General features: G+C 30.5%; 1 protein-coding gene across 2 annotated transcripts in view; it reads right to left on the bottom strand.

Annotated features, from left to right (window-relative positions):
- Positions 1-292: 292 nt before the first annotated feature.
- The window catches only part of Cyfip (Cytoplasmic FMR1-interacting protein Sra-1), a 203,359-nt gene continuing 187,701 nt past the window's right edge, over positions 293-15,950 (bottom strand). For both annotated transcript variants that reach the window (XM_076454172.1, XM_076454181.1), the window contains exons 27-29: positions 13,157-13,304; positions 11,936-12,144; positions 293-2,692 (exon numbers count right to left, since the gene is read on the bottom strand). In XM_076454172.1, coding sequence (XP_076310287.1) covers positions 11,944-12,144; positions 13,157-13,304 — 349 coding nt within the window. In that variant the 3' untranslated portion in view covers positions 293-2,692; positions 11,936-11,943. The remainder of the gene's footprint in view (positions 2,693-11,935; positions 12,145-13,156; positions 13,305-15,950) is intronic.

Raw genomic sequence — 15,950 nt, 5'->3', positions numbered from 1 at the left:
AACACTTCTCTCTTTCACATACATAAATAATTTGTTGAAATTGTTGTACTTAGATTAAACTATTTAAACACACATGTTCACAAATGATGTCTAATTGGTTATGCTTTTATGCAGAAGGACTTGATGCAAATGTATTCTTTACAGATATTAAAAGAAAAATATTATAATGAGGTATAGATGAAAAACTGTTTTCAACCACTTATTGAAAACAATTAAAAAATCCAAAATGTTTAGGTGGAAAACATTTGTTTTCATATTCTGTTTGTAAAGGTAGTAATAAACAATAGTTTAATTTTATTACTGATACATTTATTAACCAATAAGATCATACACTTTTAATATAAATATGTGGTTTTTGTGACACTACATCACAATAAGCATAAGAATAATTTTTTACAGATTTTTCTTTCGTGGGACCTTACAGGCTATTCATGATGATCTATAAGTGTAAAAGCATAGAATTTCAATTCATACACCACAAGTAAAACATTTATTATTAGATGACTAAGCATAACTGAAAAAATGCCACATTATCAACAAAACTATGGAACAATACAAAAATAATCCACAGTGGAAGTGATTTATTGTAGCACTTGAAGAACACATTATAAAAATTCACTTGATTCAGCTGTGAAAGTGTCACATTTTCATACAGTAAAAATAATACAGCAAGAAATGCACTAGAAATTTTTTTAACCCTTTTGGGTTTATTTATTTACTATGAAAACGTCTTACTGGGTTATCTCAAGATGAATGTACAAGAAATCTCAATTAATAAGTATAAATACTAATTAATTAGTGGTATAATATAGTTGATTATAAATTAAATTTATCATCAGACATTGCACAGACACATACCAAACTGTAATCAAAATTGAAAATTTCAGCCATAAAGAGATGTTCACTGATATAATATGATAATTTCCAAATAATCATTTTTCCACCACACATTTATATAGATGCTTAGGTGCATATATGGTGAATATAAATTGTTTTTAGAACTGGTCCACACCAGCTTTTCCTACACATGTTGTAAATGATAATGCACATTTTCTAGAAATGTCACACTTTGATGGTCATGCCTTATTAATTCTCTCTGTTTCTAACATATAAATGACAACTGTTTCCCATTTTCTTCATTTTCAGTACTTTTGAAATAAAATGATCAAAAAGCTAAATCTTGTAATTCTTAAGGGTTCTTTATATGCACACTTAGAAATGTTTAGAAATACAAATCTAGTTATTGCTACATTACATTTCATATCCAACACTACAAATAATTTTCAGTGAAACATTCAAATTATGAATCTGGATCACTCTGTGATGATGAGAAAAACCAATTGTAGATAAAATTATACATGTAAAAATGGCTGGTATGGGTTGAGAAAACACTATGTAGAGAAGTGAACAATGTTTCGACTTTCTCGAGTTTGTGAACCTAACGATGACCAAATAAGGTCGAAATGTTGTTCGCTCCTCTACATAGTGTTTTCTCTACCAATACCAGCTATTTTTACATATGTAAGTCTGTTCTTGAACAGCTGAAACTTTTTGAAAGTAATTTGGAATTTTTTTTAGTGCTAGATAAAGATCTTGATTTCATATTGCCATAATTCATGAATTATAATACATGAATTAATCCAATAAATCTTAATGATTTAATGCTTTTAAAAAGCTTGTATATGGTTCAAAAACAAGAGGATACAAAAACTGGTTAGGAAAGCTATAAATATCAGTGAGTATCTAGTTTAAAAACAAGTTTCAAATATTCCCAAAATACAAAATTAATAACTACAAAAATGGTAGCTTATATTAAAGGAACTAAAAAAAACTAAAAGGCATGAGAAAAAAGTAGTCATAACACAAAACCCAAAAAATAATTTGATGCAATGTATAATTCTACTGGAGACAAGGAAAAAACAAGAAGTTTGGACAAGTTTACCAAGGAAGGTGTAGAAGACATTTGATGTAAAATATGGATTCTACTCATAATGAAAATGAACGTTAATTTCCAAAATGAAATACATTTAAGTTATATTTTGTAACTAATTATTAGAACAAATGGAGAAAAGTGCCAGAAAAATGCATATAAATAAAACAAATTTTTCTTAACAGTCAAAGACTTGTAATAAATGCAGTGATGCATGACAGAAATCACAAATTATAAATATTTTATTTTTATGTAACTTGAATACCCAAATGACTGAAAAAAGAAAGAACAATATTATTTGCATGTGATGCATATTCTACCTATTTTTCTAAATATATGTATATTTACTATATTTGGAAAAGTCAACAGAATTAGGAATCAATAAATTATGATTAAAGAAACGTAATAATACATATTTTCATGTTATTTTTTTCTTTTGGAAAGCTGCACTAATGAATGAAAGTTTACATTCCAAAAGTGCTTCGTTTGTTCAGTTTTGCCACTGTGAATTATATACATGTTCAAATATTTTTAAATCTGCCATTAGTTTTTACTAGGTTATCTAAAAACAACTAGAAAAACAAACTATGATTACAAACTTTTAAGTTAATTCTAATGGCAAAAACCTTACAAAATATAAAAGACAAATTTGAAACATCTATAATTTTATTAAATACTAAAAATAACCAGTTTCTAAATTTTTTAATCGTTGAAATATTGACCACTTTCTGTAATTAGGAATGTACATCAGGAAACAGGTTTCTGAAAAGAAAAAACTGTACATTAAACTACATTAACATTTCATAATAAAAATAATAAAAACTGATCCATAAATTTTCACCAATGTCAGTATATGTTTAAGACTGACTTCTACTTCTGTCAGTATAAGATACAGGCATATTTTATTTTTTCATAAAATACAAAATTTTTTGATAAATACTTATCATCATGCCTCATTAATTTGGTAAAAACTTTAATATTTTCACGTAACAAGAATATACAATACTAAATACATGGAAGAAAAATTCAATTCTGAACGGTACAAATGCGAGATGGAATGAGCATCATGTTGAAGCAATTTATGAACCAACAGCAGTATACTTGTTCAAATTATTAATATTCCATAAGCTTATTTAGTTTTAGTGTTTTCCCTTTCTTAAAATACAGTCGATGGCCAAAGATAACATGACATAATACAGTCAATGCTGTGGACTTAACTGAGACCAAATTCTCTCTTGTTTATCACTTAGTGTTACAGTTTCCATTAGTTTCGAATGATATAGAAAATAAAAATGAACATTAATATTATAACATTATAAAACATTATAAAAATAATCTTTGAAGCAATAATTTTATAGCACAATGAATATTAATAACACAAACACTAAAGAAGGAAATACACATAGCAGATTTCAATACTTCATACTTATAACTGGACTACAACACATCATGTTACCAAGTATGTTGCAACTAAATTGTGAATGAGCCTTCTGCAAGCAATGTATTTCAAATTACAAAGGATGTTTTTAAGATTTTTCTATTCATACAGCTGGTGAGAAATGAGTCAGTGTAATAAGTGTTTATTATTGAGGTCTAGTTTTCTCGTTTTATAATAAATACATATGATGAAATACAAGTTTTATATGCTCGGTGATTCTTACCAAAAATGTTCCTTAGTTACCTTTTATTGTACATATTTAAATAACCTCTTACAACATGTATTCCTCAAGTTAAAAAATAATCTTTGAAGCAATAATTTTATAGCACAATTCTTATTAAATCTAAGCTTACATAAATTGAGATAATCAGATATTATGTGAAAGATAAAATTGAAAAGGAAGAAATATTTAAAACATTCTTAAACTAATCAATATTTCCAATTCCTGTATGATGGATGAAATGGTCCTATATCTCATAAATAAAACTGTTTGGATCATAGGTTATGTGCTTATCTGCTGTACAGTAACATAAGAAACTACAATATTTACAAATATCATGAAAAGCACATATATAGAACACACTCTGTGTTAAGTAGGAAAGACTGTCAGTGTTGTAGTTTCAAATTCTTTTTTTTAAATTTCTTTTGTGGTATGCAGACATACTGGATTATGAACTTTTATGAATGCTGTGAAGGTCTATGACTTCTTTTCAGTTGTGACTGCTGAAATCTTGTGTATCCAGAAAGGACAATTCAGTTCTCCTCCACAGGATTGATCTAATAGCAAAGGAGGCATGTATAATTAAAGTGCACCACAATGATACATGATCTTGTGATTACTTAAGCTGAATGAGTGTTTTTGTAGAACTCGTAGGCCTTTTGCAACTAGTGTTAACCATTACTTGTTGAGGCCACCCAAGGATAGTCAAGAGAGACATGAGATGCTACTGGTAGGCACAGTTTCCTTGCTCAAGTTATTTTGATAGCAGGCAAGATAGTGACCACTAATTGGTGAAATTTGTTATCCAAAGAACAGTTGTAAACCCCTTTCTGACAGGAGTATGTTATTCTGATTGTGGAACAAAGGGAAACTTAGGGCCATGCAGAACCAATGGATAAGTTGAACGTATGTTCATTCAAATGTAAAGGTTTCTGTGCATGCCAACTATACTGTACTTCTGATATTTAGGGCATCTAATAGGTGAGAGGACTTATACAACAATCAGAAGTCTCTGGAAGATAGGCTAAGCAGATTTCTCCCTCAGATTTTAAGAGTGTGACCAAACAAGACTTGGAACATTTCCTGAACCATTTCAGATAAGCCACTGTTTGATATGATTGTAATTAGAAATAGGTTGTGCAATGGCTGATTCTGTGTTTAGATGGTCCTGCCTTTGATTCTTTTTAGCACTTGATGGATAAGTAACTCTAGAACTGGAACAGATGTGGCTGGACTTGCACCAATATTTTGAAAACTGAGCTACCTACTAGCTCAAATGTAAAGTTCAAAAGACAGATCTCAATGAAAGCTTGGTCACTGTTGTAGATAATCTACACCTTTATTATAGGAAAACATACTCTGCAACAATTTCAGCAAATCAAGTGAATATATACATTGGCAAGATTAGAGAGGGCCTACATGGTGAAAAAATTAGACAGTCTGAGCATTAGAGACACTATTACCTTAACAGAGACAGTTTCTGTAGTGGAAACATTTAAATTTGTCACACTGATTAAATCATGAGAGGATGAAGCCATTGCCATGTGTAAACACTCACCAGTACACCCGTACAGTGGAATAAAACTCCATGAATTTTTGATATGTGGGAAGGACTTCCCTGGCCGTCTCATAATGTTTTTGCTGCAACCAATGTTGATAATGGTTTTCTGCCTAGATTTCACTTTGGAAAGGGAAGACTATAGCAGACTTGACTGTGTGTAGTTATATCACTTGATGGCCATGCTTTCTTAAGTGTCCAATTTAATGCCACCAATGTTCTGGGACACATTTCTTCAAGTATATACCTCACATAAATGTATAATAATTTTTACATGATAGATAATAGGCTGAACATTCTAAACATGTATTGAATTTGTGTTAAAGTTTTCTAACAACCCAAGTAAATAAACAATGGTGGGGTGTTAAAAGTAGCATGTGACAAGTAGAAAAATGTAATTTCAGAGCAATAGCACAAACACAAAATTTGTAAGCCTCTATTTTGATTAATTAGTAAACATTCATATTTTGAATATTTGTTATTAGCTGATTGCCCCATTACTTTTTCCACATATAAAAATATTCAACATAACATACCATTGTAACTGTGTGTTGTCTTTTATGCTTGTTCCTTTTTAAAACAATAATTACATATTTTTGAGAAAATAAAAAGATTAAAAGTCTAAAATCAATCCAGAAAGTGTATAGTTTGATTTGATCATCCCACAAACACAAAGTATCAGGAGATATTTTGAATGTGTACATTTGGAGCTTGTAATAAAATTAGTTTTTTTAGGGATGTGTTCTCCTTTACACATATATCTAGAGTAGACACTCAAATTATGTAATATCATTATACATAACACCTAAGACATTTGTTATCAATAACTAAAAAAGAAAGAGTAAATTTTATTCTTCATTGAACATGAAATTGTATGAACTCCTTAAGTTTTGCTTCAAAGGGGAATATATATAGCGTATAATAATTACCCCACCAAATGCAGATGACAAAGGTAGAGTGGATTTGAAATGTGTGTCACAAATCAACTCATTTTCTGCAAGGAAAGTCTTTGAAAGTGGGATAACATAAGAGATGTCTAATTATTGAATATACAACTAGCATTCAAATGGTGTGAGTGTTGGTGGTTTTAGGTTTAAATGGCTGTTAAATTACAAAGCTAAATCTCTAAGCAATAATTAAAGGTCTGTTTATAAAAACAAATAATTGGGGACATGATGAAATGCATGTCAAGGAGTTTACAGAATGGGTAAAAGAGATCATTGTAATTCAACTCCTTAAATATGCTTTGCACTTCTTAGTATAGCACCACATTATAATAAAAGTTTGCTTCCACAGATCATAGATGTAGTCTAATACAAAACAACTATTCTTATTACTTTACTATAACTGGATTTTCTGTAGAAATGTAAAGGAGACCACATTTAATTTCTACACCTGTCTTTGCTAATATACTGAGGTGGTATAAATGTTGGTGATGGGTTTCATATTTGTATTTTTAGAATGGATAGTAAACAAACATTATCAAAGAAAAAGGAAAAATCTTCTTATACTTTGTTTGTTTTTTTTATTTAGGTACAATATAATCTAGTAAATTACAACATATGTGAAAAACAGTACACATTATCATCAAGGTTGTTAAATAGGATAGAATGTAGCCTAAGACCTATATGTTTGGCACAAGGTTATTTAGTTGTTATATTTTCAAGAACTGTATGAGACATACTTTTAGAAAAAGGTTTTTTTTGTTTGTTTTTTCAAATATTTCCAGTTGAAAAATGGACACATAAGAAAGCCTGGCCCATAAACTATAAGTACCCTGCTATGTAGTAAGATATGCAAAGTTATCATTTTTGACAAACTGTATAGGAGGTGCAGAAGAATCAACACCAACTTGTAGTTACCACTACTTCCGTTTTAAAAACTTAGCACAAGTTAGAGTGAGCCACAGACTGAGGGAGTGCATTTAACAGTGGGAGAAATTTCTACAAGTGTGAACTTACTAAGTAGAAGTAATGTGAAAAGTAAATTGAGAAAGTCTTTCTACAATTTTCCTATGTATTAATTGCATTAATTTATCTTTAAATCTGAATACAGAAGATTTTTTTTTTCCTTCCTAAAGTAGTTAAACTCAAGATGTTCAGTTTTTGAACAACGAAAAAGTTACACTTAACTTAACAATAAATTAGCAACAACATTTGGAAGTGGGTTGTGCCAACCAGTTGCCTTCCGTTTAGTTACAGTTCAAAATTAAGGATGGTGGCAGATAGTTATAGTTGGTGTCAGTAAGCCTGCATACAATCTCCATATTGGCTGCTGATACTGATTGGTCTAAAGAATTTCCTGATGTTTTTACAATTTAATTTTTAACACCAAGTTCACAAGCCAGGGCTGAAAATATTGTATAACTTTGTTACAAAGTTTCTTTTAACACAAATGTGAAATTATGTTCTACATGCTAAAAAAAAAAAAAGCCTTCAAGAAAGAGGAATTCAAAGAGGAGGTTTTCAAAAAAGTATTTTTATTTTGAGAAAGTGATGAGCTTTTGGAATTCACGAGGTTTACACTCAGAAACTGTATGCTAAATGGACAGAATAACCTGTACAGTAACAGCAATGAACTATGCTGTGTTTCTTGTATACTTCTTTCATGTTGATCTTCATGGAGGATATCTAGAAGTTGATCTGGTTGTCAATATGATATAGAGCACAATATTCCACTTGGAATATGCCATAATGCTAAGGATACTGCTCCTTGAAGATTCGTAGTGCATTTGCAGATATAATATTGCTGTTGTGCTAATCAAAAATGCCAAATTTATGTTGGATATGTAGTTAGAAATCTCTGGTATGTGTCCTAATAGGTCAATCAATGTATTGTTTTCCAAGCAAAGTAGAGATAATCTGTCATATCTCATTTTTGACTAGAATATCAATACACTGAAGATATTTATTCACACATTCTTCCAGCACTAATCATTTCGATATTAGTTTTGAATGTCAGCTCAAGTCATGTCCTTATATATATTATATATTAACTTTCTTCTTTAAAATCAAAATAAATGAATTTTCAACATAATTTTTATCTGTCACAAACTATCCTTGCATCACTTGAAAAGAGCTTTTATTTCTGGTATTCATAACTATTACTAGGTTCAATCTATCCCTTTCTGTTTTCATTGCAGGGATTTTTGTTATTGGATTTACAATGATAAAGAAATACAAAGATGAGTTAAGATTCTTCAGTCAACATCCCACTAGCATTTGGCAGTGTGTCTTGTCTGAAGTTTTTCAAATGTTAGTCAAATAAAGAGACCCATTATTTGAATCTACTGATGTAGTCAGATAATGTGTGCATGGTGTTACATGGTGTTGTACTTGGCATCACCAGTGTCTAGCATTACATCAGAAAGGATGGTTGTATTGGCAGGGAACATTATCACAAAGAAAAGATGTATATCACCCTGACCTTGAACTACACCATCATCAAGATAAACACTGTTTATCCTTTGAAATGTCATATAACTATTACAATGATTTTTTTTTTTAAATGACAAAGATAATGTATATTCTGCTCATTATACTTTCACATTTGCAAAATATCTGTGGATACAATCTGGCTGGATCATGTAATGTTCAAGTTTCCTTTGTAATAAGATCAATAATTCATGGTTCAACTGAGGCAATTCTATGAGTAATCAACTACTTCAATCAGTACAAAGCTGAACACACAAGCAAAATGAGAAGCGAAAGCTAGGCTGAAGATACAGAGGGAGTAACTTGCATTAGAAGAATGTGAAGTTCAATTGGTGAAGGATTGCTGCATGTTTATTTGTATTGGAAAATGCAATTAAAAAACCACATGGAATGTAGGATAGGTGATAGTTTCAAGACAAATGGCAAGCAAATATATTTGCACATACAGAGGGCAGCACTGAATGAGAGAAGCTAATATGTAAGGGGAGGCAAAATATAGTATCAGAAAAAGTAGTTTTAGTCTGGACATGAAAGACACTCTTGTACTCATATTAGTCACAATCTGACTCAATAAATTAATAGACAAATCTTTTCTAAATATACTTTAACGAAAATTCTCATTTTTTGTGTACAACATACTTGCAATGCTTAGTAAAAACCTATCAGATTTTATGACATTACATTTGGTAAATTTGGAATTACAGTTAGCACTGATATAGCTTCACAGAAACTGGGTTGATGTCAAGCATCAATGCCATTCACATGAGGATAATCTGTCTCCAGGAGAAGTTAGGCAATATTCAGAGTTAATCTGAATGATGTAGAACCTACCACTCTCCCTCATGGCTTTCCTTAACAAGGTCACATATACAGAAAAGCTGCTTCTGTAAAGTTCATTGTAGTGTGAAGCATTTACAGGTATCAACTGACGATAGATTACTACCTGCCTCACATCATACATTTGAGCTTGCATGGGTTACACTAATGACACAGCACTTGATCTCTCACTTCTAACTGTTTATATATGTTACATATCTATTTATTTACATCATATATTTTCTTTTTAACAATACATTTTGCTAGGTTTATCTAGTATTACCAGATGACAAGCTTTGAACAGGATTGTTTAACATTTCAAACTGTTTTGCATTACATTATCAGAATGATACTACTTCAAACAGTAATGTCACAGAAATGAACAATTAAATGAATACAATAAACTAACCAACAGCTTTCAATGAGATTGAAAAAACATTTGAAAGTCGCTTGTTGAGGATTTGAACAAACTGTTTAATCTTTGATATATTAGATGTTGAAATCATTAATGAAGAAAATAATAGAATTAAAGAAATATTAAAAAGCACTACAAAAACAAAAACTTAAAAATAAACAAGTGTAAATTTGTATCTCTTTTAATTTTTGTCTTTGTACTCAGTTATTATTTGACAAATTATTCCTAGAAATTTGCTGTAATATGATGTTCATATCTTAGCCTGCTGCACAATAAAAGTGTAGAAAGTTATACTGGGTGATCTTTCTATTCTTGAAGCTCCTGAGTTGTCAGTTGTGAAGTTCAGCCAGTTCTAAAATTTTCAGTACCTTTATGAACTTTCATAACAATACTAGTAATAGCTCTTGAGGTTACATTATGTCATGGCTCTAAAGATTCCTCAATTTGTAAAAGTCTCACTGGTTGGCTAGACAATCTAATTGCATTGTTATTAGAACAATGATAACTTCTAGGTACCTAAAGCTCAAAAGTCACTTCAATGGCATGACTCACTCTACCCAAAATAATGGAAATATTGTTTCTCTGAGGTTACAAATCCAAGGATTTCTTTCTTTGTTATTTAGTTATATGGATAGCACACATAATCACAAGCTCCACACCAACTTCAACCTGTAAACAGCACAGTTTGGATGCTACTATTGCAGGTGTTTATATAGAGTATAAATTGAAAGTCTTGTCTGCATAACCTAACACTAGTGCATTAATTACAGCAAGTTTAAGTGACAGAAATTCCTTTTCAGCCTTTAGTTAATACACAATGTCATTTGAAAATGTAACTACCAATAATTAAACATATGGCAAAAAAAAAAAAAGAAGAAAACTGTCATTTGTTTTCTTGTTGTATATTAGGCCCAATCTTCACTACTGTAATTTTGCAGAATCAGTTATTACTAATGTCTAAGAAACTCCACATTTGTACAGTTAAAATCATATTTACTAGCTTCAGGTTAAATGTTGCTTTCATTATATGTTAAAATACCAGCCATTGGTTTTTAAAGCAATCAGAAATGTTTGGCCAAATGTGACTAGGTTCGTTCACACATTATAAAAAGAAATTTCAGGACTTTATATGACTTTTCCCAGGACTTGTACTTACTCAAATACTCAAATTATCAAAAATGTTGAGTCCTATTATGCAGGAGTAAGCTGGCATTTTAATTCATCAAGCATGCTGTCAGCAGAAATTAAATAGTTTTGCATCTTGTGAGGCAACATTTTCACAATGGCTGACACTAAGTAAAAACAAACCCAATTACGATATCCAAACTGTTAAATCTGGTTTCTGATTGGGCCAATTATTTCATGTGAAATTTGTACTGAAACAATAACCTCAGGATTTTTTCATAAACATGACTGAAAAATCAGCAGTTTTTCCAAGATTATTTTCAACACTGAAATTTTTAGAGCTCATTTTCATGACTTTCCAGAACTTCAATAGCTCAAGAAAACAGTAATACGGTAATTCACACATATTCATTGTATTTAACACTGTAAACTAAATTCCATGACCTGCTTAAAATACCTTGGTCAAGTGAAATGATGTAAAACACATACAACTCATCCATAGCTGCTGTAGAATCTAGTTCTATATGCTACTAGTCAGTCAGATGAAATGCCTAGAGCATACAGATATTTTTTGTCTAAGGTTATAGAAACACTCTGACTCACAATTCTCAATTCTTATATTTTACCCATCTAAAATCAACTCAGAACACTGACTTATTCTTCTCTTTCACAGTCACAACCGTTGTAGAACAAGGACTTTTGTTCCGTCCAAATAACCAAATAATAAAATGCATTAAACCTTCAGTGTAGCCTTCATGGTTTGTTTCAAGATTATCGATATAATTTTCAACAACAGCTTCATTTGCTCTGAAAGTTATGTATCTGTTCATTATTTCTTTCTTTCTAACTAAATTCAATTATATGGATTTTTTAAATCTGAAATTATACACTATTTAGAAAGTATATCCTAAGATTTATAAGCAAACTATGAAAAGGGAAACAGTGGCATGCCTCAAAATCATATAAGTTATCTTAAAATGTTTAGTTGTGTACACATACCTAAGCTTTCACTTCAAGATATTCTCTGGTCTTTGATAGATGGTGTTAACACTGGAAAGTGAAGGATGAATGGGTGGTTGAAAACACCTGACATGTTCCACTGGTAGATTATCTGTATCACTGGTCTTCAAATATTTGTTTAACACAGCAAAAATTTGACTGTTCAATACTTGAAATCTCCGGATCCTGTCAACCATCTTCTTTAGAGGCTACAGAGAATCAGCATGTTTTTCAGACAAAACTAATGATAAATTCTCCTGCTCTTTCACTTAGAAAGGCTTAAGTTTTCACTACAGTTTTTCAAATATACAATTTTTTATATATATATATATGTTATAAAAGAAGGAATTATTTCAGTTATGGACAACAAGAAAATGTATCGATAAACAGTTAATGTTTTTTGTGATAAATACTCATGTCCTTCTTAACTGGCAGAGACTGCTGGTAACTTGAGGGCTTAAGCAGCAGACAAAAAGGAACCAGCAGCTGTCAGATCTTGATAAATATAACTATGCTGTTTGAAAGACAGCATATAGAGAAATTATATATGACAAAATTGACGTTATTAGTGTGTAATGTACGCAAAGATTTAAGGAATAAAACTGCTGCTGTAAAAAATGTTAACTTTTATTGAAGTAAATTTAATTTTTAAAGTAATGAAAAAATTGTAGAAAATATGATTTACAAATTACAAACAAAGAACTGCAAATACTTATTTTTTTATGCATACACAGTTTCAAATGACAATTATATAGACTTAAGTCAATTAAAAGATCTAAATTCTCTTAATTATAAGAACTTGTAAAAGTAAAGAAGAATAGAACATCTATTATATTCAATACTGATTATGCCTTTTTCCAATACCAACGTTCATCAGGACAGCAAAAATATGACATAGTAGTAGAAAAGGTGATATTTATATTGACAGTTGCTTGAACAACAACTATTTCAGTGCAAATTAGATTAAGATGGTGACTATAATTTTCTTAAATTCTGTTTAAGTAATTAAATGTCAGAATTAGGTTAATGATTTTTACTAATATTAAATTTATTCATTTACATTGTAATAACAACAGTTTTAGTTTATAATAATTGAAAGACTGGACTGTCAATGAAATGCTAAAAATATTGTGTGTGTGGCAAATATTTTCTTGCTCACACCCTTCTCTCAGTCTATTTAAGATGACAGAAATCATTTAATATGCAATTTATGATACTTACAATGCCCTTCACCATGTCATCTTTTCCATCTACTCGCTGAACTCGAAGGATGTGGTAACAAAAGTCAAGAGCTTCAAATCTTCTTTGCTGTCCCAACAACACAATGATGGCACATCCAGCCCAATGTAAGCCTTCACCAAATAGCTGTCTGTTAGAAATAAAAATTTGTTGTAAACATTCCTTTTAAAAAAAAAGAATACTGAAACCTGAAGAGATAAACTGATAAGAAATTTTAAGAATTTTGGAGCAAAATCCTTTTTAATTATAGTTACTTTATTTAAACAGTCATAACAGTGAGACAGACTAATTGCATTTAAAATAGTGATCATTTTTATTATTAAATTTAAAGTAAAATAATCATTAAACAATTAATAATTTCAACAATCTTTCCTTTTGTTTAGGCTTTTTTGTTCATCTTCAGTTTTTATGTGATTGTGAAAAATTTCATTAAAATTCTTGTTAAAATTCAAACTTTGATGATACATATCTGCATATAAATGTTATCTAAACATAGAATTTGCCATGAAAAATGAAAAACATCAGAAATTTGTTTTACTGTATCCTACAGTCTTAAGTTAAATCAATTCATATTTCTCTGTTTTGCTAAAGGTTTTATATGGTTGTATAGCTTTATGGTGAAAGCTTCATTCTGATCTGTTACAGTACGACATTAATACACGTTTACGATTCTTCCACTTATTGTCATACTAAACTGAAATGAATTAAGCAATATTTTAAAAAGAGAATAAATTTCCTACAGTAAATGAACAACTTGACATGCTTCTTGTCAGTAATGTGCCACACTGTTTTACCAGACTATATCTTCACCCAGTGTAAAGTATGAACAAGTCCACAAACAATTTGAGAAAAGGTCTTGCTAGTCAAGGACAGACTTCAAATTGAAATCAAAGTATTCTCTCAAATATTTAAATTTACCTTCAATTTTATTCATAAAAGTATGATGTCAGCTTTCACTGCTGAATTTCATTCAGTAAGCATGAATGAGCTAGCCACACTTCATCCCATTTATTGTAGAACTGTTCTTTTATTCAAGACTGTCAAAAAGTGGTAGATCCTAAACCTTATTTATTAAAAAAAAAAAAAATGCAACAATATGACCACTTACTTACCTTTGGAAGACATCGTCCAAAAATCATTTATCTTAAAAACAGTTTCTGATATAATTTTAATTTGGGTGTAAGAGTATGATTTACTTAACTACTTCAGCATGGGCTCAGTCTTTGGGACTAACCTGTAACCATTTCATGTTGAAAATAATTTTTATACTATACTTTTAAAATGGTAAATGCAAGTTAACAAAACTTGATAGATTATCAATATACATTACAATGCTTTCATATGTAAAATATCATCATTTTTATTAAGTTTTAAGGTTTGTTAAGCAATATTTTTCTTCTGCCTTTTTTATTTTATTTTCAATTGTTGCCTATCCAACATGTAAAGTAATTTTCATTTCCAACAATTTATATAATGTCCAGATATTCATCAAACATTTCTTATGAAAAAACTGTTTTTTATCTGTTTTTTTCAACAATGAATCTCTGTATGGGTTCAGTAAATTTAATCGATCTTGTAACCATTATAAAAAATTAAGAAATAAATACTTTATGCTATCTTTGTTCTAGAATAACAACAAATGATAACACAAAAACAAAGATAAGTACATTACTTAAATCTTATAACATTATACATTTATATATATTTATTCTTCTTAATACACTTTCAGCTCTGTCTGGCTAACATTATGGAAGTTGCAAAGATGTGGTTTATGTGCATGCAAGTTACCTTATCAAAAAACATAAAACTGACCCTGTCAGTGATCTGTCTTGGATGAGTTTTAGTGGTCTAGTATTTGAAGTATAATACATCTGTATATACATTATTAATAATTATAAACAAGTTCTTATTTTTTCTTAAAACATAGAATAGTAAATAAAGAAGAACAGGAAACAATTTTCTCTTCTAGTTTTAAAATTTGTACTCATTTGATGCTTGCCACATGTGGCTAAGCCTTATCAAATTTTGCACATGGAGGATGTAAAAAATAATAATTTTGTTTATGTTTTATACATATTGGTTTGGTTTGAATTTCGTGCAAAGTACATGAGGGCTATCTGCACTAGCCATTCTTAATTTAGTAGTGTAATACTAGAGGGAGGGCAGCTAGTCATTACCACCCACAGCTACATGATGGCTATCTGTACTAGCCATCACTAATTTAGAAGTGTAAGACTAGAGGGAAGGCAGCTAGTCATTACCACCCACCACCAACTTTGGGGCTACTCTTTTACCAATGAATAGTGGGTTTGACAGTCACACTATAATACAGCCATGGCTGAAAGGGCAAGCAAGTTTGGTATGATGGGGATTCAAATCCACGACCCTCGGATTACGAGTCGAGTGCCTTAACCAGCCGTGCCGGGCCTTTGTATACACAAACTCCCACACTGTAGCTTGTAACCTGGGACCGTTTCAGTTGATGCAGCTTTTGTTTGTGTTTACATAACACATTATACATATATATACACACATACACACACACACACACACACACACATATATATATACACACATCTTTGACTTGACATAACCTCCAATCATGACTTCCAATATCAATTGTGACACATTGTAACATGGATGGCAACTGCCTGTTGTAAGGACACACATGTAGAGGATGATATTTTGAATGTCTTCTACCTTTCGTCTTCGTGTGTGCACATGCATGCAGGTGTGTAAGTGTTGTCAGTCTTTTCTAGTGTCCTGGTGAATTGTA

Source organism: Tachypleus tridentatus, chromosome 1, assembly GCF_004210375.1.
Source record: "Tachypleus tridentatus isolate NWPU-2018 chromosome 1, ASM421037v1, whole genome shotgun sequence".
Taxonomy (NCBI): domain Eukaryota; kingdom Metazoa; phylum Arthropoda; class Merostomata; order Xiphosura; family Limulidae; genus Tachypleus; species Tachypleus tridentatus.
The sequence above is the reverse complement of the archived record's forward strand: the minus strand, read 5'-3'. Positions and strand labels throughout refer to the sequence as shown.